The 25,253-nt window shown below is 43.5% G+C and overlaps 1 protein-coding gene across 1 annotated transcript in view; it reads right to left on the bottom strand.

Annotated features, from left to right (window-relative positions):
- The window catches only part of LOC129624645 (ATP-binding cassette sub-family C member 4-like), a 198,503-nt gene that overhangs the window by 118,223 nt on the left and 55,027 nt on the right, over window positions 1-25,253 (bottom strand). The window contains exons 12-18 of the mRNA XM_055542799.1: window positions 20,805-20,899; window positions 20,494-20,580; window positions 12,580-12,676; window positions 8,285-8,482; window positions 6,827-6,967; window positions 5,994-6,031; window positions 5,221-5,315 (exon numbers count right to left, since the gene is read on the bottom strand). Of these exons, the coding sequence (XP_055398774.1) occupies window positions 5,221-5,315; window positions 5,994-6,031; window positions 6,827-6,967; window positions 8,285-8,482; window positions 12,580-12,676; window positions 20,494-20,580; window positions 20,805-20,899 (751 nt within the window). The remainder of the gene's footprint in view (window positions 1-5,220; window positions 5,316-5,993; window positions 6,032-6,826; window positions 6,968-8,284; window positions 8,483-12,579; window positions 12,677-20,493; window positions 20,581-20,804; window positions 20,900-25,253) is intronic.

The following is a 25,253-nucleotide window of genomic DNA, read 5'->3' as shown; positions in this document are numbered from 1 at the left end:
TCCACTGTTTCCCCATCTATTTCCCACATAATGTGGTCCACTGGAGAAGGAAATGGCAAACCACTTCAGTATTCTTGCCTTGAGAACCCCATGAGCAGTATGAAAAGGCAAAATGATAGGATACTGAAACAGGAACTCCCCAGGTCAGTAAGTGTTCAATATGCTACTGGAGATCAATGGAGAAATAACTCCAGAAAGAATGAAGGGATGGAGCCAAAGCAAAAACAATACCCAGTTGCGGATGTGACTGCTGATGTAAGGAAGGTCCGATGATGTAAAGAGCAATATTGCATAGGACATTGTCAAGTCCCTTAATCAAGGCAAATTGGAAGTGGTCAAACAAGAGATGGCAAGAGTGAATGTCGACATTCTAGGAATCAGTGAACTAAAATGGACTGGAATGGGTGAATTTAACTCAGATTACCATTATATCTACTACTGTGTGTTGGGGGCCAGAGTGAGGCACTCTGCCCATGGCAAAGGTCATGAGGAAGGAGGCTCGACATACGCAAAGGCGGGATCGAGCCTCAGGAGTCCCCCTGGAAATCCTCGAGCATCTACCCCCATAACCAGAGCCTGCCTACCTTACTACTTTGTGCTCTCACCTACACCTCTGACTTTACGGGGGGCTGTCCCCCACCACCTCTTTCGGAGAAGGAGTTAACCTAGAGCTCCAGTTGATAAAAACCCCTGGGCGTGACAAGAGTGTTTTAACCTACAAACTCCTCTGAAGGTTCTCTAGCCTGCCTGACAGGCTTGTCCGGCCACATGTGATTGCTCACAGCCTCCTAACCATGAGAGGCACAAGATGCTTTAAACCTTCTAAAAACAGGTTCCTTAGAAAAGTTAGAAAATTATTAGTATAAGTATAATGGGCTGATTAGAAATCATATTGGTGAAGGGTTTTTCATTTGTTGAGCTGATGTTTCCTGCTAAGTCTCCACATCCCCTGCCCTTATACACATTAATGAATATATAGAAGAAATAAGTATTAACCTTTGATATAAATCACGTTAGACCTTAGGCTAAGTAAATTCTTTCCTTAACTAAAACCCACTACACCCTCACCCTATAGGAATGTAACTTTATTTGGGTGGCGTCTGTTTTAAGAATAATCACCCCTGGAGAAATAAGTGTCCTGGTTGACTGACCGCTGTCACAAGGAGAGGGTCGTAAATTGTCAGCAGGCCCCCCGGCCAGAAGATGATGTAACACCCCTAAGACCTCTGTATACATTTGTATGAAGCACCTGACTTTGATAAAAGTCAGGACTGCTGACCCTGCGTGACTTTTGCATAACACCTCAGTGTATAAAAGTAGACCATGGAAAATAAAGAATCGGGATCAGTTCCTCGAAAGACTGGTCTCCCCATGTCTCTCTCTCTCTCTCACTCTGGTTGAGTCTCCATCTGGAGCGCGGAACCCACCATGCTTACTAATTATGCCTGGGCTTCTAAGATCCGACCGGGGAGGCCTCAGTGTCTCCTCTCCTTCGGGAGAATGGAAGGACGCCTGCGGCCTACGTAAGTGGTGCAAGCTTCTTGTCTTGAAGTTTTATTGGTCCCCTGCGTAAACCAAGCTACTCAGCCTCTTTTCTCCACTGAATTTTCCTACTGAGCTATCCTTATTCTATTCCTTAATTAACGTTTAATTAAGCAGTTGTTCCCTGACCCTCGCCTATGCCGTCTCTCCTTCGAATACCCTGGATCAGCTGGGGCTGGACCCCGGCAACTGTGGGCAAGAATCCCTCAGAAGAAATGGAGTAGCCATCATGGTCAACAAAAGACTCCAAAATGCAGTACTTGAATGCAATCTCAAAAACAACAGAATGATCTCTGTTCATTTCCAAGGCAAACCATTCACTATCACAGTAATCCAGGTCTATGCCCCAACCAGTAATGCTGAAGAAGCTGAAGTTGAACGGTTCTATGAAGATCTACAAGACCTTTTAGAACTACCACCCCCAAAAGATGTCCTTTTCATAGGGGACTGGAATGCAAAAGTAGGAAGTCAAGAAACACCTGGAGTAACAGGCAAATTTGGCCTTGGAATATGGAATGAAGCAGGGCAAATACTAATAGAGTTTTGCCAAGAAAATGCACTGGTCATAGCAAACATCACCAGATGGTCAACACCAAAATCAGACTGATTATATTCTTTGCAGCCAAAGATGGAGAAGCTCTATAGAGTCAACAAAAACAAGGCCAGGAGCTGACTGTGGCTTAGATCATGAACACCTTATTTCCAAATTCAGACTTAAATTGAAGAAAGTAGAAAAAACCAATAGACCATTCAGGTATGACCTAAATCAAATTGCTTACGATCATACAGTGGAAGTGGGAAATAGATTTAAGGGTCAAGATTTGATAGACAGAGTGCCTGATGAACTCTGGATGGAGGTTCGTGACATTGTACAGGAGACAGGGAGCAAGACCATCCTCATGGAAAAGAAATGCAAAAATGGCTGTGTGAGGAGGCCTTACAAATAGCTGTGCAAAGAAGAGAAACGAAAAACAAAGGAGAAAAGGAAAGATATAAACATCTCAATGCAGAGTTCCAAAGAATAGCAAGGAGAGATAAAAAGCCTTCCTCAGTGATCAGTCAAAGAAATAGAGGAAAACAATAAAATGGGAAAGACTAGAGATCTCTGCAAGAAAATTAGAGATACCAAGGGAACATTTCATGCAAAGATGGGCTCGGTAAAGGACAGAAATGGTATGGACCTAACAGAAGCAGAAGATATTAAGAAGAGATGGCAAGAATACACAGAAGAACTGTACAAAAAGTACCTTCACGACCCAGATAATCACGATGATGTGACCAGTGACCTAGAGCCAGACATTCTGGAATGTGAAGTCAAGTGGGCCTTAGAAAGCATCATTACAAACATAGCTAGTGGAGGTGATGGAATTCCAGTTGAGCTATTTCAAATCCTGAAAGATGATGCTGTGAAAGTGCTGCACTCATTATGCCAGCAAATTTGGAAAACTCAGCAGTGGCCACAGGACTGGAAAAGGTCAGTTTTTATTCCAATCCCAAAGAAAGCAATGCCAAACACAGTTGCACTCATCTCCCACACTAGTAAAGTAATGCTCAAAATTCTCCAAGCCAGGCTTCAACAATACGTGAACTGTGAACTTTCAGATGTTCAAGCTGGTTTTAGAAAAGGCAGAGGAACCAGAGATCAAATTGCCAACATCCATTGGATCATCAAAAAAGCATGATAGTTCCATAAAAACATCTATTTTTGCTTTATTGACTATGCCAAAGCCTTTGACTGTGTGGATCACAACAAACTGGAAAATTTGGAAAAAGATGGGAATACCAGACCACCTGACATGCATCTTGAGAAATCTGTATGCAGGTCAGGAAGCAACTTTTAGAATTGGACATGGAAAAACAGACTGGTTCCAATTAGGAAAAGGAGTACGTCAAGGCTGTATATTGTCACCCTGCTTATTTAACTTCTATGCAGAGTACATCATGAGAAATGCAGGGCTGGAGGAAGCACAAACTGGAATCAATTGCCGGGAGAACATATAAAAAACGTCAGATATGTAGATGATACCACCCTCATGGCAGAAAGTGAAGAAGAAATAAAGAGCCTCTTGATGAAAGTGAAAAAGGAGAGTGAAAAAGTTGGCTTAAAGCTCAACATTCAGAAAACTAAGATCATGGCATCCAGACCCATCACTTCATGGCAAATAGATAGGGAAACAGTGGAAACAGTGGCTGACTTTATTTTTTTGGGGTTCCAAAATCACTGCAGATGGTGACTGCAGCCATGAAATTAAAAGACACTTAGTCCTTGAAAGGAACATTATGACCAACTTAGACAACATATTAAAAAGCAGAGACATTACTTTGTCAACAAAGGTCCGTCTAAGTTAAGGCTATGGTTTTTCCAGTAGTCATGTATGGATGTGAAAGTTTGACTATAAAGAAAGCTGAACACTGAAGAATTGATGCTTTTGAACTGTAGTGTTGGAAAAGACTCTTGAGAGTCTTCTGGACTGCAAGGAGAGCCAACCAGTCCATCCTAAAGGAAATCACTCCTGAGTGTTCATTGGAAGGACTGATGTTGAAGCTGAAACTCCCGTACTTTGGCCATCTTATGCAAAGTATTGACTCCTTTGAAAAGACCCTGATGCTGGGAAAGATTGAAGGTGGGAGGAGAAGGGGACGCCAACAGAAGATGAAATGGTTGGATGGCATCACGGAATCAATGGACATGATTTTGGGTAAACTCCTAGAGTTGGTGATGGACAGGGAGGGCTGGGGTGCTGCAGTCCATGAGGTTGCAAAGAGTCAGACACGACTGAGCAACTGAACTGATCTGATGACTCAGCAATCCTATTACATGGGTACCCTGAGAAAACCATAATTCAAAAAGACACATGAACCCAATGTTCATAGCTGCACTATTTACAATAGCCAGGATATGGAAGCAATCTAAATGTCTATCAACAGATGAATGGATAAATAATATATTTAAAATTTTAGGTGAACATATGCATTAAATAGTATTTAATGCTATATATATTCTAAACCATTCTTGTGAATAGAGACATTCCTGTTAATATTAGTCTGGAAAGCCAAATGTTAAAATAATCACACAGTTTAGAAAGAGATAACTTGTAATCTCAAGGTAAGAAAGAGAGGGAATCTAATCCCAGACCCTGGATTCCCCCTGCTTAGCTTCTTAAGTAATTAGTGAAGCCCAGGAGATGAGCAGTGTGGTGAAGGGAAGTATGCATACCTGGGAGGCAATAATGCTTTTATTTGGGGCCCATGCTGCCAGAGATTTTCACCTAAGATCAATAAAAGCCAAGGCTTATTTGGACAGAATTGGAACAACCTGAACCACAGGGTGAGGCTCCATTTCTAATCCCCTTGCCCATCCATATAACAATATCAGAATTAGCTAAAACAACATATTAGAATAAACAATTGTCACATATTTCCAGTGGCTGACTTGCTGAATGTGCAATCCTGGTTTAACTACCAACATCCAGTACAGAGTAAATTAAGTCTTCATTCAACCCCTTTTCTTCTAGTAGATCTTTAAAATAATTATTCTAATCAATTCTCAGAGTAAATGCAACCCAGACAGTTAATCTGTTAAGACATTACTAAATTACTCTGGAAGCCCTCATTGTTGACAGACTCATTGTAAGTACCTTAAACTCTGATATAATAGAGCAGATGAGTCAACTTTACCTGAATAAACTCTTAAGCACCAGTTCAGAATGATCATCGTATCTACATCTTCTTTTGCTAATGCCCCAGAATACAGGTCACTTTGTACATTCGCCCTATGGAACAGGGAAGAAAAAATATTATACTATACATAACATAGAATTTACAGAAATGTAAAAAAAAAAAAAAAATTACCTCAATTTGAGAAACATGTTTTATGCTGGAAAGTGTTTCCCAGCTCACAAGACCCTCTGTGTGTCTCCCTTTTAAAAATCTGAATGATGATTTTCATTTCTCAAAACTGTCTATGAAGAGAGACTTAGAATATGAACTTATGGTTGCTGAAGGGGAAGTGATAGTTTGGGAGTTTGTGATGGCCATGCACACACTATATTTAAAATAGATAACCAACAAGAATTTATTGCATAGCACATAGAACTCTCTCAATATTATGTGGCAGCCTGGATAGGAGGGGGACTTGGGGTAGAATGGATACATGCGTACGTATGGCTGAGTACCTTCACTATTCACCTGAAACTATCACAACATTGTTGACTGGCTATACTCCAATACAAAACAAAAACTTCAAAAACAAAAAAAGAAAATAAACTGTCTCTGAAGAAGCTGTTAAAGAGAGGAACATGGGGAGAGACCACCACGAGGTGATCACACTCCACCCTCAAGAAGTTTACTTTTTCTTTAAGGAAATTACTGGATGGTCATAAGTGGAGGTTAAACAAGCCCCACCCCGGCCCAATTTCTCAGCACTTTGGGTCAGACCAGGAATCACTCACCAGAATGCAAGCCACCAGTCCTGCAGGATGTAGGCAACCTGGAACAGGAAACAGCAATCATTTACACACTGACATTACTGAGCCCTCACACCCTGTTCACTAGCATGGGGGAGAGATAGGCTCCAGAACACAGAGACGGTCCTTCCGGCTCAGGTCTGCACCAAGCCCCATACCCCAGATGACCACAGGTCAGGGGAGGGCATGATACATTTTAATATCTTTAAAAGAGATCCCCTTTTCCCCAGAAGACACTGCTCCCCATATGTAATGTCAGTCAGTTCAGTCACTCAGTTATATCTGACTCTTTGCAACCCCATGAACCAAAGCATGCCAGGCCTCCTTATCCCTCACCAACTCCCAGAGTTGACCCAAACCCATGTACATTGAGTCGGTAATGCCATCTAATGATCTCATCCTCTGTTTTCCCCTTCTCCTCCTGCCCTCAATCTTTCCCAACATCAGGGTCTTTTCAAATGAGTCAGCTCTTCATTAATGTATTTCAATACAAATCCAAGTAGACTGAAAGATGGAGTAATAACTTTTGTGCCAGCCTTGTTTAGTCAGACAACGGCCTGGAGAGCAATACCTGAGGCTTCCAGGGGTAGGAAGAAATTCTGCTTCAAGTCAACAGGGTCAGGTCCTGCCTGAGTTTCTAGCCTGCAGACCTGTCTTCCTGATTTCAGATTCACCCAGCTAGAATGCACAACCTCAGCCGCTTTTCAAAATAAATCTCTTAATACACATATCTAAAAATAATTATAAAATAAATACAGTATAAATAGGATGTAACTATCAATCTGAGTGCACAAACCAAAATAGACGCCCTTACGTACCTGAGCTGCGATGTTTACTAGAATAAGGAAGGTGATGACAGGCCAGCCAGCACCGGATGTGAAGTAACTCTTATAGGTCTTAAAACCAACTTTTCCTTCCAAATAGTCCTCTAGAGGTAGTGTAACTTGTATATTCTCAGTCTGGAAGGGAAAAATGGCAGTGAGAGATGAAATTTTAAATGATGAACTCCACATTTCAAGAATTCAACAATGGCATCACTGCAAAGCTGTGGGAAACAGAGACATATCTCACACACTGGTAGGAGAACAAGATGGTCCATCTCCTATGGAGAAGGGTGTGGGAATATCTGGCCAAACCACATAGGTGTTTACCCAGCTATCCCACTACTAGGAATCTATTAGAATTAAGAAAACATCATTTGCACAAGGTTATGCACTGCTGGGTGACTTTACTTAAAGTCAATCATGACTGTCAGCACAAGTACAGCCTACCTGATTCAAGGACAAATGCAGAAGCTTGTTCTAAAATAATGTGTAAAATGATATGGAATTAATGTATCTCTCTAGATGACTTGTATCACTCAATGAAGGAAAGTTTAACTGTAGTTGGGGCTCAAAATACTAGACAAATGCAGTAAACTGAGTTCACACAGTGGGTTAGAGTCATGAGAATCTGGATAGCAGGGGGACTTTTGATCTGAGTCTATTTGGTTCTTAAATTTCAGAGAGTGATTCCTGAGTTTAGAAACCAAATGACTAATCTGAATGCTTATCAGAATTATCCAGGCTCCTGGGTTTGAATATTGAGAAATATCTGTGTATGTTTTTAAGGAAGATCTAGTGCACTTCTGCATTTCTGTCTGGAGGACTTAAAATGCATCATACAGTCACAGGAGGCTAGGATGTCCGCAGTGCTATGCTGGCCACTGGGATTCAAGGTGGGTAAGATGTGGTTCTTTGTCTTGACTGGTAAGAAAGGTGAAGATAGAAACTAACTCCAAAATATCTACCATGTGTCAGGTCCTTTGCACATGTTACCTCTGACAATAGGGCAAAATACTACCATCAGTCACCTGCAGTGCCAGACGTTCCAACATATAGGAAAAGAAGCTGATTTAATGTGATCACAGGAGGCCTCATCTAAGGGTGTCTTCACATTAAGCCTCTGGATGCATAAGGGAACCCAGGGGCCACCAGAGCAAGTAGGATGTAACAATGGTAAATTGAAGAGTTCTTATTTCAGTGTGAGCCACAAGCACCCAGAAATTCACAGCAGTGCACCCACTCCTGGTCCCCATAAGATTCTCTAACCTACACCCAAAGGGGAACTCCAAGCAGGCTTGCTCCTTTCATGTTCTTCTATCCATTCCATGGAATAAGACTTTGGGAACCTTAGGATCTACTTTGGGAAAAATAAAGATGTCATGAGCAGAGCAGATGGTCCATGAGGCCACCAAGAGCAGACAGACTCAGGCATCCTGCAGGATAGAAACTCACATCTTGGTCTTCTGGAGCTACATCTTTTAAGGAGGGTCTGGGAGACGGTAGAGACTGAACCAAAGACTCAGACATCAGAGTAGGAGTTCCTAGAACTGGAGATGATGCAGGCTGCTTATTTCCCTTCTCAAAAATGGAAAAGACATCTACCCCAGATTTCAGGAACTCAGAGTAAGTCCCCCTTTCCACTGTTTTATCCTAAAATTAAAAAAAAAAATGTCAGGAATTATTTTACATTTGATAATATTGTTAGCTGCTCAGTTGTGTCTGACTTGTTTCAACCCCATGGACTGTAGCCTGCTAGGCTCCACTGTCCATGGGAATCTCCAGGCAATAATACTGGAGTGGGTTGCCATTCCCTTCTCCAGGGATTTTCCTGACCCAGGGATTGAAGCCGGAGAAGGCAATGGCAGCCCACTCCAGTACTCTTGCCTGGAAAATCCCATGGACGGAGGAGCCTGGTAGGCTGCAGTCCATGGGGTCGCTAAGAGTCGGACACGACTTCACTTTCACTTTCATGCATTGGAGAAGGAAATGGTAACCCACTCCAGTGTTCTTGCCTGGAGAATCCCAGGGACGGGGGAGCCTGGTGGGCTGCCATCTATGGGGTCGCACAGAGTCGGACATGACTGAAGCGACTTAGCAGCAGCAGGGATTGAAGCCAGGTCTCCCACATTGCAGGAAGATTCTTGACCATCTGAGCCACCAGGGAAGCCTCAATAATATTAAACCAACTGAAATACTAATCAAGAAAAGTTATCTGGTCTTAAATTAGGATTTTTGAAGAGAATAAAAGATTCCTGGGTCTAGAATTCTTGTTGAGAAATCTAACCAACTCAAACAGAACTGAGCATTCTGTTCTCTGCCAAACCCTGTGTTAAGTGTTGGGGTATTTGAAAGACATGTGTGCTTGTGGGTTAAAAATGGAGGCCATTCACATAACTACCATGGGCATTTAGGGAAGCAAAAGTACAGAAGTTGCTGGGAGGATCAGCACAGTCTCTAGAGACAACAAGAGAATTCAGAGAAACCTCACATGACAAGCAAAATTAAAACAACAACAACAACAACAAAATGCTGGGCAGAGTATTCCAGAAAAGAAAATTACTGACACAGAGGTGGGCACAAGCACATCTGCCTGGGTAAGAGTCGCTCATCAAATTTCACTGGCCACCGTCACTGTCACAGTATCATGTGCCCAGCTGGGACATGACATGTAGGAACCAGACTTGAACAGAGAACCTATAAACTACATATTCATTGTCTTTACAACTGTTTGGAGGACTTAGAGTGCATTAGAGAGACAGAAGGATCAAGGAAGTTCCCAAATGAAAATTCAATATTCCATCTGTTAAAATAATTAAACAAAGAGGCCATGAGGCTGGGGTGGCTCTAATGCCTTGACAGTCTGTGCCCAAAAACCAAAACCTAAGCCACAATCAGTGCACACAGATCCAAGAGAAAACTTCACGCCAACCGACCACAAGCAACCAACCAGGCTTCCCCAATCAGGCAGCTGCTTAAACTACAGCCAATCTAATCATGTTCTTTGAACACTTGTGACACATCCTTGCAGTTTCTCTCCCTTACAAAGTCAAAATAATGTGCAGATGTTTCACTACTTCTGACCCTGAAACAAGATGCAGGTGATCATTCAGTGGCAAACAAAACATTAGGGAAAAAATTCTCAGGATGCAAAACTCATCAAATGAGAGCAGCTCAGGTTAATGCAGGTTAGGTGGAAGAAGATGGCCCAGGACCCTAGCTAGGACCCCAGCTAGGACCCCTCTCACCCTATGTCCTGAGGTGAGCCACTGGAAGAAACCCAGTGAAGCATCTGGGTACTGTCTGATACTGCAGAACTAGAAAATTATGCAGGATATATTGTGTCTTGTTCCACTTGGGAGGCAAAATTCACATACCTCTTTAATGAAATCACCACTCACTACTTTACCTGTAATATGCACAATGAAATGACTAGAAGTACAAAGACAGAATTTCACTCAGCAGCCAAGCATTGACAATCCCAAGGGGACAAGGGGGCAGCCATCTCCCCTCTGCTATGAGAGAAGAACCCGACAGTGAGGATGGACTCCAACTCATCCAGGAGTGCTCACCAGTGGACAAATAGTTGTTTTGTTAGTACTAAAATTGGGGGCAGTGCCCTCAAAGGAAGCAACAGGGGACTCTAAAACATCTAGGGACTGGTAAATAGGTTATTCTCCTGCCCACTAATCCTGTGCTCATAACACTGTCAACACTGGGATTTACACACTAGAAGTGCCCCCTCTGTACATGAAATCAACTGCTCTCAAGCTTGAAAAACTTTAGCTCCTCTCCCCATTCCTAGAGAAGTGGAGAGGAGTCACATTCCTAGAGGAGACACATGGAAGTGCTTCCAGAGAGACAGAGGTTCTGTATTTTAATAATCTGTCTTGGAGCAGAGATTCATTTCATAAGTCAAGGATCTGACCAAGGGCCTGTGGAACAATCAGGGTTAAAGAAAAAGATGCTGAGGCCCAGATGTAAATGAGCCAAAAAGTGAAGCATCAAACTACCACCAAGTTTGAAAACTTCTCACTAATCTCCACCCCACCTCCCAACCATGCTAGGAGCTGTGAGTTGGATGGTGCCCCCTCCTCAAAAAGATAAGTTCAAATGTGACACCTGTGAACATGACCTTATTTGGAAACAGGGTCTTTGCAGATGTAATCAAGTTAAGATGAGGTCGCACTGGTGCAGGGTGACCCTAAATCCAATATGACTGATGTTCTTATGAGAAGGGACTCAGACACGGGGACAATGGCCAAGTGGCATCAGAGGCAGAAACCACAGTGCTGCAGTTGGAAGCCAAGGAACACCAAGGAAGGCCGGCAAACACCAGAGGCTGGAAGGAAGGATTCTTCTCTGGAGCCTTCAGGGAGAGCACGGCCTTGCCAGCACCTGGATTTGGGACCCCTAGCCTCCAGAGCAGGGAGACGATAATCTTCTGCTGTTTTAAGTCACCCAGTTTGCAGTACTTGGTTACAGCAGCTCTAGAAGTTGATACTTTAGCCTGAACCCACACTTCTGTCTTCTCAGCTTTACTAAGACCTGGAATTGCTTCTGCTGTCACCCCTCCAGTGACCATCAGAGAAATCTCTCAAATTTGATATCAGACCACATCCCTCTTCTGCTCTGGACCATCCAAGACTTCCATGCCACTTCCGGTCCCCTGGCCATTGCTCGGAGACCAGCTCCTCCACATCCCCTGCTTACTCTCTTCAGACATGCTGGTCTTCCTGTAGTTCCTCCAACCTGCCAGGTCAGCTCCTTCCTTAGGACCCCCTGCCTCAGATTCCCTCCCCCATGTGACTGTGTGGCCCCCACCTTGATGTCACTCAGACCCCAGGAGGCACCAGCTCCTCAAGGAGACAGCTAGGAAGTCACCCTCTTTGTCACATTCTCCCCATAACAGGAGCCCCGTGAAGGCAGGGCCTTGTCCTCCTGCTGCACACACAAGAGACCTGGGCAGTGAGACCAGCAATTGGAGACACCAGCAGAGTGGGCTGATCCAGGTGCTCAGATACCCAACCTCTCTTCTGATGTTAATGGAATGTGCTCTTTAGGCAATCTAGGTATGACAATCACTTGGATACCAACAAATCTTAGAATCTCTAATTTGTAAGTAATATACTTTGACTTAAGTCATGGAAGAGAAAAATAAAAAGTTCTAAATAAAATTGCATCATTATCCTTAACAAACTTCATTAGAGCAGTGATGATTCAATAATCCTGTGGTTGCACTCTTATACACTTTAGGGTTTATATGGCTTAGAGTGTAATAGTTACATTTCTACAGAGCTTTAGGTTCATCCTCCAAGGTGTGAACACCAGCTCTGAGAAGAAGGGGATGAAAAACTGAGGGAGAAGAGGGTGTTTACCATGAATCCAAGGAAAATGACCAGAAAGGAGGTCCATCCTTCAACACACCTGCTGCTGCTGCTAAGGTGCTTCAACCGTGTCTGACTCTGTGCAACCCCATAGAGGGCAGCCCACCAGGCTCCCCCGTCCCTGGGATTCTCCAGGCAAGAACACTAGAGTGGGCTGCCATTTCCTTCTCCAATGTATGAAAGCGAAAAGTGAAAGTGAAGTCACTCAGTCGTGTCCGACTCTTTGCGACCCCACAGACTGCAGCCTACCAGGCTCCTCCGTCCATGGGATTTTCTAGGCAAGAGTTACTGAAGTGGGTTGCCGTTGCCTTCCCCAACACATCTGAGGGCTAGCAATTTCACAGACTTCTAGAAATTACTTACATCTTTCAATATCAGAATCTGACTTGCATCTTTTAGGTATTGCAACTGATGAGTGACTAAAATTGTGATCTTCTCCTTCAAGGCCTGGCGAATACACCTACAAATGTAAAAGGTACAGAAAGCAAAAGCACATTAATGGAGTACCTCAAACTGAAAACACATTTTGAAAACAGTGAGACAAAGACCACATAGTAACCAAAGATCGTTAGTTTAAATGCCGAATCAATAATAAAAATTAAATAAACATAAGTCAATTAATCTAACTAGGTTCTTAAATTTATCAGCAGCAAATTTGACTCTACTGCTACAAAAAACTCTTAAAATCAGCCCAGTGAAGGAGGCACCAACAGATAAGTCTTTTCCTCTAAAACTCAGCTTAACAATTATTTACATGTTTCATAAAGGAAAACAACTGAGTAATACTGAGATTTCAAAACTTGAATAAACTAAAATACTATTTTATCGCTATTCAGGAATGGGACAAGAGGGATTCATGTCATTTAAAAATGTGTACATTCTTAGCTTTCTAGGTGATTATTTATAATTAATGATGCAAATATTTACAACAAAAAATTAATAGATTTTTGGTAATCTTTGCCAGAGTGTATTTGATAGACGCTTGTTCCCAAAGAATGTTAGATAGAAAATAAATGTCAGCGTGGCCTCCATCACTCTCTACAACATTCCCAGTTCCATCCAGGAAGCAAGTCTTCTTTCATTAGGACCGAACACCTTCCAAACGTGAAAGTAAAAGAACAGAATCCAAATGGCCCAAATCACAGTGGAAATCATCCAGTGGCTCAGAGGACCCATCAGTTCTCTTAGTCAAGACACCCTCAGTATTTAACCTTAGATTTTTTTCCACAGTAAAAAAAAAAAAAAAAAACAAACTACTCTTGCATTTCAAATGTAGAGCTCTAGGGACTCAGCTGTAGTCTCATCCCACAGGGTCCACAACCCCTCCAGGGAAGCAAATGGGTGAGTCTGGGACCCCAGTGACCACAGGCAGGGCTCCAGGCAGGTATTCTGGGTGCCCCAGCCCCTTGCAGAGCAAATCTCAGGAACCTGGGCCACAGCTCAGCCTGTGAGTGAGTCAGATGGAGAGTCCGGAGCCAGCAGACTGCATCTCAGTCCCTCTCACAAAACTGACGTCAGACAACCTCAACCCAACCTCAGTTTCTTCATCTCAAACAAGGTCAATGACAACACATCCACACATTCTGACAAATCAAACCACCGATCCACTCAGTAAAGGTCAGGCCCCTTCTCCACTCCACCATAACCACAAACAGTCATGTGCTTTGTACTCAGGATAGAAAAGTCCTAAGGGGACACTTTGGACACTGGGTCTGTGATCAGAAGCAAGACCCCAGGATGTAGAAACATACACCATTGTTTCTTTAAGTCCAAAAGGATTCATTCTCACCTTTTGGCATGTGCTAGCTCAACGTTCAACCTAAGTTTCTTGGTTAACACCTTTTCAACTTAGAACTAAAGCTTTTAAACAGAATTTTTTCACCTTAATTCATAATTGCCCGCCAATAGTCCCTAAAGGTGGATGTTAATCAAATCTGATGGGGTGTTACATCCAAGATGAATCAACCCAAAAGTTTTAAGATGTTTTCTTCCTAACATTCCATCACGGATAAGGTAATACAAATAATTACAATGAAGTGATCAGTCGATGGCTGGAAACTTTTCCTAAATAATTCTTTCATCGAAGTCACTAGAAAAATACACTCTTTTCCAAGTTTTTAAAGATTTCCAAGTCATGCCATAGAAATGATTGAGTCAGCAACCAGTTGTATAATAGTTAGTCCGATATAAAGGCTGTGTTAATTCTATGATCCCACATATAATCCTATATAAGGGCTGCATTAAAAGGGGACACATCCCATGGTGGAGGTGATACAAATAAGACAGACATAGTGCCCACTTCCATTCATTCAATCAGCAGTTTGTTGAGGAGCCAGGCATTGTCCTAAGTGCTGAGGATCCATCCACAGGTCAAGATAGAAGACAATACTCTGCACCGTGTAGAGGACACATTGAACGAGTATAGAAAATGTGCTACTGGGCTGTGACCTGTGCTCTGAGGGAAAAACAAGGGAGGGTTGCTGTCTTAGATGTGGAGACTTGGGAGCCCTGAGACTATCTAGGGAAACAGCCTGGAAGAAGGCACAGCAGGTACAGGGTTCCTGGGACAGAAGATGCTGGGCTGAGGCGCCTTCCTGCATTCATAATTTATGGGTGGCAGCTGCTGCTGCTAAGTCGCTTCAGTCGTGTCCGACTCTGTGCGACCCCATAGACGGCAGCCCACCAGGCTCCCCCGTCCCTGGGATTCTCCAGGCAAGAACACTGGAGTGGGTTGCCATTTCCTTCTCCAATGCATGAAAGTGAAAAGTGAAAGTCGCTCAGTTGTGTCCGACTCCTAGCGACCCCATGGGCTGCAGCCTTCCAGGCTCCTCCGTCCATGGGATTTTCCAGGCAAGAGTACTGGAGTGGGGTGCCATTGCCTTCTCCAATGGGTGGCAGGGGGACTCATAAATGGTCAAGCGCACCCACTGAGGGCTGAGGGGAGACAGAGGGCACGGGCGCCCCCTGGAGGAGCAGGAGGGAACAGCAGATTCCATCTTCCACCTTCCTTTTGTGTCCTGGGGCACTGCTCCCTGGCTCTGGACAGAGGGACTAGTGTGTACAGAGAGGGGTGATAAAGGACCCCCACAGAGCCAGCATAGCTGGATACCGAGTGGGTGTGGGGACGAGCTGGGAAGGCTGATGGGGGAAGATGGCAAAGAAGCCTGTTTGAGGACCTGGAGCTGCTTTCTGAATGGGGTGGGGGGCGGGATGGGGGGTGTGTCCGTGAAGGACTGGAGCAGGAGGGTGAGCTGTGTAGACAGGATGGTGAACTGTGTAGATAGGAGCGTGGGAGTCTGATCAGGACAGACCCCAAGAGCTGATGATGCAGGAGGCAGGGTTCTGGTGATGTGGGGCTAAACCAGGATGGGATCCATGGCTGGACACACATAAGGCCCTCACCTTCTGTAGCTGATAGAATCCACTGTGTTCACAGCATAAAGCTGTAAAAGTCATGAACCTCAATGACCTTGGATATAAATTCATGACTGAAGAAAACTGTTAACAGCAAGTAGAAGTGTGACTCATTCACTTTTAATACAAAACCCTCCCCATGACCCAGCTTCCACACGACCACCATCTCTCACAACATATTGTTCCATCTGCTTCTCTAACTTGAGAACACTCTCCAGTTGCTGCTGAGTGGTTTCCTAAATTGCTTTCACAATCTCTGCTTTAAGTTTCCCTAGAGAATGTGTGGTTCTGATTACGAATAATAGTCTTAAGCTTCCTTCTATCAAGTATATATCCAAAGTGGTACACACAAAATATTTGAGAGGATTTTATAAATATCTCCTGTGTTTGAAAAAGAATTCAACAGAACTTCTGTGATCAGCACACTGTACGTGGCACCAAAATGCCTTGCTCTCCTCTCCCTGTGACATGGATGCCATGACCAGTAGAATCTGTTCCTGCATTGATGGAGAACATGTGCAGATGCACACAAGACGGGGTAACACACATTTGTGAGTTCAGGGTGGGGTACTTGGAACAAGGAGGCTGAGATACTCATGACTCCAGGAGGTTGGGGGTGGGGAATCCCTGTCACAGCACTAGCTCCTGTCACTGAACTCATGACAAGACACAGGCACTTCTCTAAGGGAAAACTCATCAAGTCATGAACGGGAGAGGGTTGGAAAGTGGGGATCAGATCAGAGCTGGAGACCATGCCACATGTCATCCGCCCTGTTCTCTCATGTTCTCAAAGATTCAGTGCTACTATGCAGGTTTGTGTGTATGTGTGTTACAATATACCTAACATGAAATTCACCATTTTAATCATATAGCCATATAGTGGCATAAAGTACATTCACATTGTTCTGCAGCCATCACCACAACTCTTTCATCACCCCAACCCTAAGCACATCTTACATTTGGGCAGTTTCCACCAAAGTCTAACAATCCCATTAGTGGATGTGGAATCCCAGCTCCTTGTGTTCAGAGCTCAGAGCTCCTCACATACCTACTGACTCTGCTGAAGTCTTTTTACTTTGCTATCCTAGGCCTGCTCTACACCAATCATTTCCCTCTCAAATTCACATGTCACCTTAGTTATTAGCACCTTAGAATTTGGTGACAGGGACTGTAAAGAAGTAATCACTACCCTTAAATACACTGCACCTAATCTGATCTGACTGGTGTGCTTAGATGAAGAGGAGACTAAGACATAAGGACAGAAACACAGGCATGTAAATCAATCAAGTTAGAACACACCCTCTCACCATGCACAAAATAAACTAAAAATAGCTTAAAGACTTAATCATAAGATGTGACACCATAAAACTCCTAGAAGAGATTAAAGGCAAAATATTCTCTGACATAAATTATACCAGTGTTTTCTTAGGCCAGTCTTCTAAGGCAATAGAAATATAAACAAAAATATACAAGAGGCGGCTGCCCTGGTGGCTCAGTGCTAAAGAATCCACCTGTCAGTGCAGGAGACACAGGATCCATTCCTGGTCCCAGAAGACCCCACATGCGCAGAGCAATGAAACCCATGCACCACAACTACTGAGCCTGAGCTCTGGAGCCTAGGAGCTGGAACCACTGAGCCCACACATCCTAGACCCCACACTCTGCAACAGGAGAAGCCATCTCAATGAGAAGTCCGAACACCACAACTCAAGAGTAGTCCTGCTCGTCACAAAGAGAGAAAAACCATCACAGCAACAAAGACGCAGTACAGCCACAAGTAATTATTTTTTTAATTAAAAAAATAAATAAATAGGACCTAATCAAATTTACAAGATTTTGCACACCAAAGGAAACCATAAACACAATGAAAAGACAACCTATAGACTGGGAAAAAATATTTGCAAATGATGTGACCAACAAGAGCTTAATTTATAAAATATACAAACAGCTCATACAACTGAACAACAACAAAATCTGATCAAAAAATGGGCAGAAGTACTAAATAGACACTTTTCCAAAGGACACATACAGATGGCCAATAGGCATATGTAAAAGAGTTCACAGTTGTGAATTATCAGAGAAATGCAAATCAAAACTACAATGAGGCATCACCTCACACCAGTTAGAATGTTCAACACTAAAATAACAATGGCTGACAGAGTGTGGAGAAAAGGGAGCCCTCCTACACTACTGCTGGGAATGAAAGTTGCTTCAGGCACTGTATAAAACAGCATGGAGGATCCTCAGAAAACTAAAAGTAGAATTACCTTATATTCCAGTAATCCCACTCCTGGGCATATGTATGCACAAAATCATACACCAAAAAGACATGTATCCCTATATTCATAGCAGCACTATTCACAATAGCCAAACATGGAAACAATGTAATGTCCACCGACAGATGAATGGTTGTGGTACATGGAGATAATGTAATACTACTCAGCCATAAAAAAAAAGGAAAAAGAATGCCCATTGCAGAAACATGGATGGACCTGGAGGTTATCATACTAAGTGAAGTAAGTCAGAATGAGAAAGACAAATATATGATATCACTTACATGTAGAATCTAAAATATGGCAATAATGAACCTATTGACAAAACAGAAACAGACTCACAGACATAGTGAACAGACTTATGGTTGCATGGATGGAAGGCGTGTGGGGGGCTGGGGATGGACTAAGAATTTGGGGTTAGCAGAATGCGAAGTATTATGTGCAGAATGGATAAACAACAAGGTCCTACCATATAGTGTAGTGAGCTATATTTGATATTGAGATAAACCATAATGGAAAAGAATATTAAAAAGAATGTATGTATGTATATAACTGAGTAACTTTGCCATACAAAGAAATTAACACAATAACATAAATCAATTATATTTTAATAATTTTTTTTAAAGGACAGAGACAGGGGTGCACATGGACAGAAGATCTTGTGAGGACACAGTGAGGCAGACGCCACCAGCAGCCAAGGACAACGTTCTCATCAGAAACCAAAGCTGCCCACACGGCCAACTTCCAGCCTCAAGGACTGTGAGAAAATGAATTTCTGTTCTTTAAGCACCCCAACGGTGACAACTTGCTATAGACTGAACGTTTTTGTCCTCAAAATTCATATATTGAAACCTAGTTCCCACTGTGTACTAGAAGTGTAGCCATTAGGAGGTGACAGGTCATGAGGGTGGAGCCAACATGAAAGAGATTAGTGCCCTTACAAAGGGGACCCACAGGGCTCCCTCACACCTTCCCCACGTGAAGGACGGGAATCGTGCCTTCACCAGACACTGAATCTCTCAGCACCCTCACCTTGGACTTTTCCAGCCTCCAGAACCCTGAGGGATAAATTTCTGTTTTTTATAAGCTGCCCAGGCTGTGGTCTCCTGTTAGAGCAGCCTGGACAGACAGCCCCAGCAAAGTAACACAGAACCTGACAGCAAGAATTTCCAAATAGCTTCTCTCTGCCAAACACCCCACCTCCTTCAGAAAGGACATACCTGCTGTTCTCCTCATGGACCTGCTTCCTCCTCCCTCCACCCCTGAGCTTCTACTCTTCCTTCAGCAAAGGAACTGGGTCCTCTTCTCAGCCTTCACACACCTGCCCAGCCTGCAGGCCCCTAGGGCACTTCCCACCCAGGCACAGGGAGCTTTTCAACTTCAGTGAAAGCCTCCAGCTGACACTTCACTTAGCATTTACTATCCTGTATCAAAACTCTCTAAACCTTGACTCTGCTGAGCTTTCCCCAGGCATCTGTCTTAACAAGCTCCACACAGAGACAGGTTCCTTTGTGGCAGAAATGAGAGCTGTGTCCTAGTCTCCCTTATCCTGCCCAGTGTGGGTCCCTCTCCTCTCCTGGCTCACCATCCTCCTTGTAAAGTAAGAGGTTTTGTGCAGGAACATCTGTAAGGGTATTGATCTCAGTGCACACAGCAGGGTGTTGATATATGCAGCTGGAAGGCTAATTGTCTTTAACAAGGTGAACAACAGCAAGGGAACTAACCATGGGGTAGATGTGGAGGCTGCTTCAGAAAAAGCGAATTCATGAGACTTTCAAAGATGCCAATCTAGACTCCACCAGAGGCCTCGGTCAGCATGTGTTAGGACAGAGAAGCAACAGAACTGTTCTCCAGGAGTTCTGTGGCCAAGAAAGAGCCACTGACAACAAATTCCAGAAACACAAAGTAAGAGTCAGGACTTCAGAAAGATTCTAGATACTGAGTTTCAAATTCAAGTTAACCCTACATGTGGGTCTAAGTATTAATTTTAGTAAGCATCCAGGAAGAAATGTTAAATAATTGAGCCATACTCAGATGTGGAATCAATCATCTGTAAATTCTAAATCATCTGTAAATACTTTACTATGTATTTCTAAACCAACAGAATAATAAGCATAAACCAACAGGGTCTTTCCACGGAAGCCCTATGTCTGTACTGAAAAATTCACTTCTAATGTGCCTTCAGCAAATGACAAAGGAAAAGAACTGGCAGCCAATTACCAGGTTACCAAGTCCTACTCTCTGATTTAAAAACTTGACATCATCCTTCTTATCCCTGGAGTCTGGATCCATCCACAGTGTCTGGATCCATCAAGTGCAAGTAACGGAGGAATTTTCCATGTATCCTTCACTCCCTAAAGCATGGACCCCACTGTCCTACACACACTGGAAGCAACTGCTGTATTTTCCTGTCCTGACCTCATCATGATGCAAAATTTCTCTATGATGGATCTTCTGTGGAGGGAAGGGAGGGACACCAGGACAGAGTGAGCTGAGTCTCCTGGAGCACAAAGGCTTTCCTGAGCTCTCTTCCCTGATCTCCACAGGGTTCCTGGAAAGCAGACATGATAGAAAACAGGAGCAAACTCACTGTTCAAACAAGTGCCTGCTGACTCTTGCATCCACTGCGCTGAGCGGATTGTCCAGGAGGTAGATGTCTGCGTCCTGATACACGGCTCTAGAAAACGTAGAGAGACGTCAGGAGAGGACACTTCACACTGCCTGGGTCTCATCTCTTGAATCACGATGGTGTCCAACAACTCCAGGTTCCTTCCACAAGCCCAGGGAAAGGGCGAAAACCCTGCTTCACACAGGCCCACCTTGTGAGTGGGGTCTGTGTGCTCAAGTCCACTAGAGGCTGCGGAGAAGGAGGGGCAGGATGGCAACGGAAATCCCATTTACCTGGCGAGGCTGACCCGGGCTTTTTGTCCTTCACTCAGCGGGGTTCCTCCATCTCCTATCACAGTTAGATCTTTTTCCTTCAAATTCTGCAAATCCTGTATGGAGATAGAAAAGGGAAAAAAGAAAAAGATTTAAAATGTGTTCTCCTCCTGCCATCCTAACCTTTTAGCATCAGTTCTTCATACAAGTGTTTAATCAACAGCAATGGGCTTATTTCATAGTGACTAAACTGTAACAAGGAAAATTAAAAAACCTCTCAGGGCTTTTCATTTGTTTTCATTCTATATTTTTTCAAAGCATTTATGCATTTAACCATTTCAACAGGTATTTATTGAGGATTGACTATACATGAGCCATTGTTCTGAGAACATTGAATTCAGCCATGAGGAAACAGAACCCTAGAATTCCTCTCCAAGGTGGGAGATGGACAATATGGAAAATAAACCTGAGTGCAAGTACTGAGGATGAGAAGGAAAAGGAAGCTGTTCAGGGGTATGGAGAGTGAAGGAGGGAAGTGAGTCCACACTGGGGTGTGAGGGCTCTGCTCAGAGGGCTGTAAGCAGATCTCAAAGGGAGAGGCAGGGGCTCAGGCAGACCTGGAGAGGCTGCTCCTCACAGAGGGAGGGGCAAGTGCAGGGGCCACGGGGAGATGCCCAAGGGGTTCAGGACAAGGAGGCCAGGAGAGCAGAGTAAGAATGAGGGGAGTGAGGGCAGAGACAGAGCAGGAGACTGGTGTCACTGCCAGTAAAGGGGGGAGGGGAAGGGAGGAGGGATCTGGTCTGAGGTTTCTAAGGAATCACTTCTGTGCTTTGTAATAAACAGACAGTAAGATTTTTTTTTTTTGGCGAGGCAGGGGATGATGAGGGCAGATACAAGTGAGGAGGCTACTAGAATAATTTAGGGAGCAGTGGAAATGGAGGGACAGGGTCACACTCCAGACATACTTGGAAGGTGGAGTCTGTAAAACCTGCTGACAGGACAGGTGTGGATTGTAAGAGAAGAGGACTGTGATGTTTGGGGTGAGAAAGGGGAAAGACAGGGTCACCATTTATTGAGTTGCATAAGATGGTGGAGGCAGATTTAGGAGACTTCTCTTGTGAACAAGCAGAAATGACCTCTCAGTGATATCACTGTGCAGCTGGACATGCAAGTGTGAAGGTCTGTGCTAGAGACACAGGTGTGAGAGCTGGTGGTCCAGGCTGGTGAAAGCACAGGACTTGTTTTATCTTAAATTGCCAGTTTTGCTGATCTTGGTCTCCACTTCCCATTTTCAGAGAAGGGATGAAACCTGACCCAAGTCTTCACAGTGATACTTAAGGCAAGTCATAGTGTGACAGACGACGTCTGTACAAGAAATGGGAACAGAAAGAGCAGGCTGGGCAGGAAAACCAAAAGGAAAGTAACAACGTGCTGAGGGACACCAAGCAGATCAGTTGGACTAAGTAGATCCTTGCCTGTGGAAGCAGGAAATACTCAAAGTTAAGAATGATATGAAGTTTTGGCTTGAGGATGTGGGAATCTATCATAAGTTATATTTGAGTATTATTTAAGAAGTAGACAAATCAGTCTATTTTCCCCAGAGTATCTGGGAAAAATTTTTTTAAATGACAAGAAAATCCCCAAAATGACCAGGTAACAATCAGGTTTAAGTTACACAGTTATTACATGGGGAATCTTTACTTCAAATTTTCTATTAAACCCCTCAGGCATCAACCTAAGATACACAGCAGTACCTTTCTGCAGATGACTCCCTCAGTTCTGTCTCTACTTTAGAAATTTGCAGAGAAAGAAAAGTAGCACACTGGGTTCTCCATGATAAACAAGTCCTTTGATCTCCCTAAGTCTCATTTTCCTCTTCTATATAATGTGCTGCAGAAACCAGAATCACTAAACTCAAGCTGTGAGAATCTAAGGAAGTGTATGAACACCCTCCATAAATGGGAAAAGGACATGAATTGATTATAACTTGCTGTTGGTGACTGATGTCTATTTTCTCTTCAAACCAACAGTGGGACTCCATGCACATTGTGGATCACAATATGCAAAGCACACGACCACAAGGAAAAGATAGAGACTGTCTCCATCATAACCCTCCCTGACAGCCATGAAGACATAAAGACACACACAGGTTTCCTGCTCACTCCGAGCTTAACTTGGGTGCATCCAATGAAGGTCAGCAATTGCTCTGTTGTGAAAATTCATCATTGTGTCACTTCCTCCTTCTGGAGCTCAGAAATTAATACCATCTCTTGCTTTGGTTTTCATGAACAACAACAAACCATTTTAAGATAGGTTCTAAGCCTTATACATACATACACACATACACACACACACACACACACACACACACACACACCCGAGTTACTTGGCCTCCATTTCACTGATGACAGTCCTTCCAAACTGTTCCACTTAGCTTTTATGCTTTGATTTTACATTGTTTGTGTTTCTTTCTCAAAATAATAACATAACACAAAAATCTTAACCATGCTCTAGAAAAGGCACATAAATCCACTCTTTTAATTAGTACATAAGGGGATAGAAACAGGCTCTCTTCAACTCTGGTGGTAGGACTTCAAGTGTATTGGTGACTCTGAAATTATCCATGCATGAGCCCCACATGGGCAAAGCATTTCAGAGGATTTGAAGTAAAATCCAAGGCAGGCTAATTTCCCAGTCACCATTTTCTGATTAAATTAGAGGGAAAGGCCTGACTTGAGCATATATTACAATTCCTCCCACTGACAGGAAGGTGTTTTTATTCATGTTATTTTCCTCTAAGTTAAATTTCACCAATTTTCACTGAAGAATAGATACACAAATGAGAGGCAGACTAGGAAACGGTGACACTGGTTTGATGCCATCATCCAGAAGCTCACCCAAGGCCCTTCAGCAATGGTGGAGACTTACAGTAGAAACACTGTTTTGTAGAAAGCTCTCACTTTCATGTCAGGTTCAAAGGATTTGCTAATAAAATAAGCCATTCGTTATATACAAATAAATAATACCAATATTTATTATAGAATTATCTAGCTTACTTTTAATATACTATTATTAAAAGAAAAGAGAAATAGAAACAGCAGAGGATACATCATCAAATTGGGTTCTGACCAACATCCAGACTCAAACAGTGCTGAGAAGTCCCATGACACAGCATATCTGGGGTCTCAATTTGTTACTGAATCCAAGCTTGCTCTGCTCGCCACACTGGCCAGAGAGACGAGTGGTTGAGGCCAGGAAGAAGAGAATTTATTTGGGGAGCCCACTGACTGAGGAGATGTCAAGCTAGCGCCTCAAAATGACCATCTTAATTGGGGTCTAGATGCCAGATTCTGTTATAGATCAGAGATGGGGAGGTGTGGAAGCTAAGTAAAAAGGCCATTAATCTTGCAAATCTCCTAAAATGGCAAGACTCAGGCAGGAGATGTGTTAATTTCTTCCTTCCTGCCATCTATAGGTGGTCAGGATTCTGAACAAAGGCACTTTAGTTTAACAGGCAGAGGAGCAGGATTCTCAGGTAGGACATTCAGTATGATTATAATAACAAAAGCAACAAAAAAACAAGCCAACGAAATAGTTTCAACATGGCGTCAAAATTGGCTTCTTCTCTACAATGAATCGGAGAAGGTAATGGCAACCCACTCCAGTAATCTTGCCTGGAAAATCCCATGGATGGAGGAACCTGGTAGGCTGCTGTCCATGGGGTCGCTAACAGTCGGGCACGACTGAGTGACTTCACTTTCACTTTTCACTTTCATGCTTTGGAGAAGGAAATGGCAACCCACTCCAGTATTCTTGCCTGGAGAATCCCAGGGACAGAGGAGCCTAGTGGGCTGCCTTCTATGGGGTCGCACAGAGTCGGACACGACTGAAGTGACTTAGCAGCAGCAGCTACAATGAATTGGGAAAAGGAGCCAAGTAGCACATCCGCTCTGTGGGTGAGATTTCAAACACTGCAGTTCAGTTGTTGTTGTTCAGTTGCTTAGTTGTATCTTGCTCTTTGCGACCCCATAGACACAACTCATCAGGCTTCCTTCTCCTTCACTATCTCCTGGAGTTTGCTCAAACTCATGTCCATTGAGTCGATGATGCCATCCAGCCATCTTATCCTCTGTCACCCTCTTCTCCTCCTGCCCTCAAATTCTCCCATCAGGGTCTTTTCTAATGAGTCAGCTCTTCACATCAGGTAGCCAAAGTATTGGGGGTTTAGCTTCAGTGTCAGTCCTTCCAATGAATATTTAGGATTGATTTCCTTTCAGATTGACTGGTTTGATCTCCTTGCAGCAGTCCAAGGGACTCTCGAGAGTCTTCTCCAGCATCACAGTTCAAAAGTATCAACTGAACAACAACAACAAACACCGTGGAGAAGACTGTGGTAATGGTTAATGAGGGCCAGACGTGAGGCCCTGGTAGAAGAATGCTGTACTTCGGACTCAAACAGGGGGAGTCTGA

The sequence above is a fragment of the Bubalus kerabau genome, chromosome 12 (assembly GCF_029407905.1).
Source record: "Bubalus kerabau isolate K-KA32 ecotype Philippines breed swamp buffalo chromosome 12, PCC_UOA_SB_1v2, whole genome shotgun sequence".
Taxonomy (NCBI): domain Eukaryota; kingdom Metazoa; phylum Chordata; class Mammalia; order Artiodactyla; family Bovidae; genus Bubalus; species Bubalus kerabau.
The sequence above is the reverse complement of the archived record's forward strand: the minus strand, read 5'-3'. Positions and strand labels throughout refer to the sequence as shown.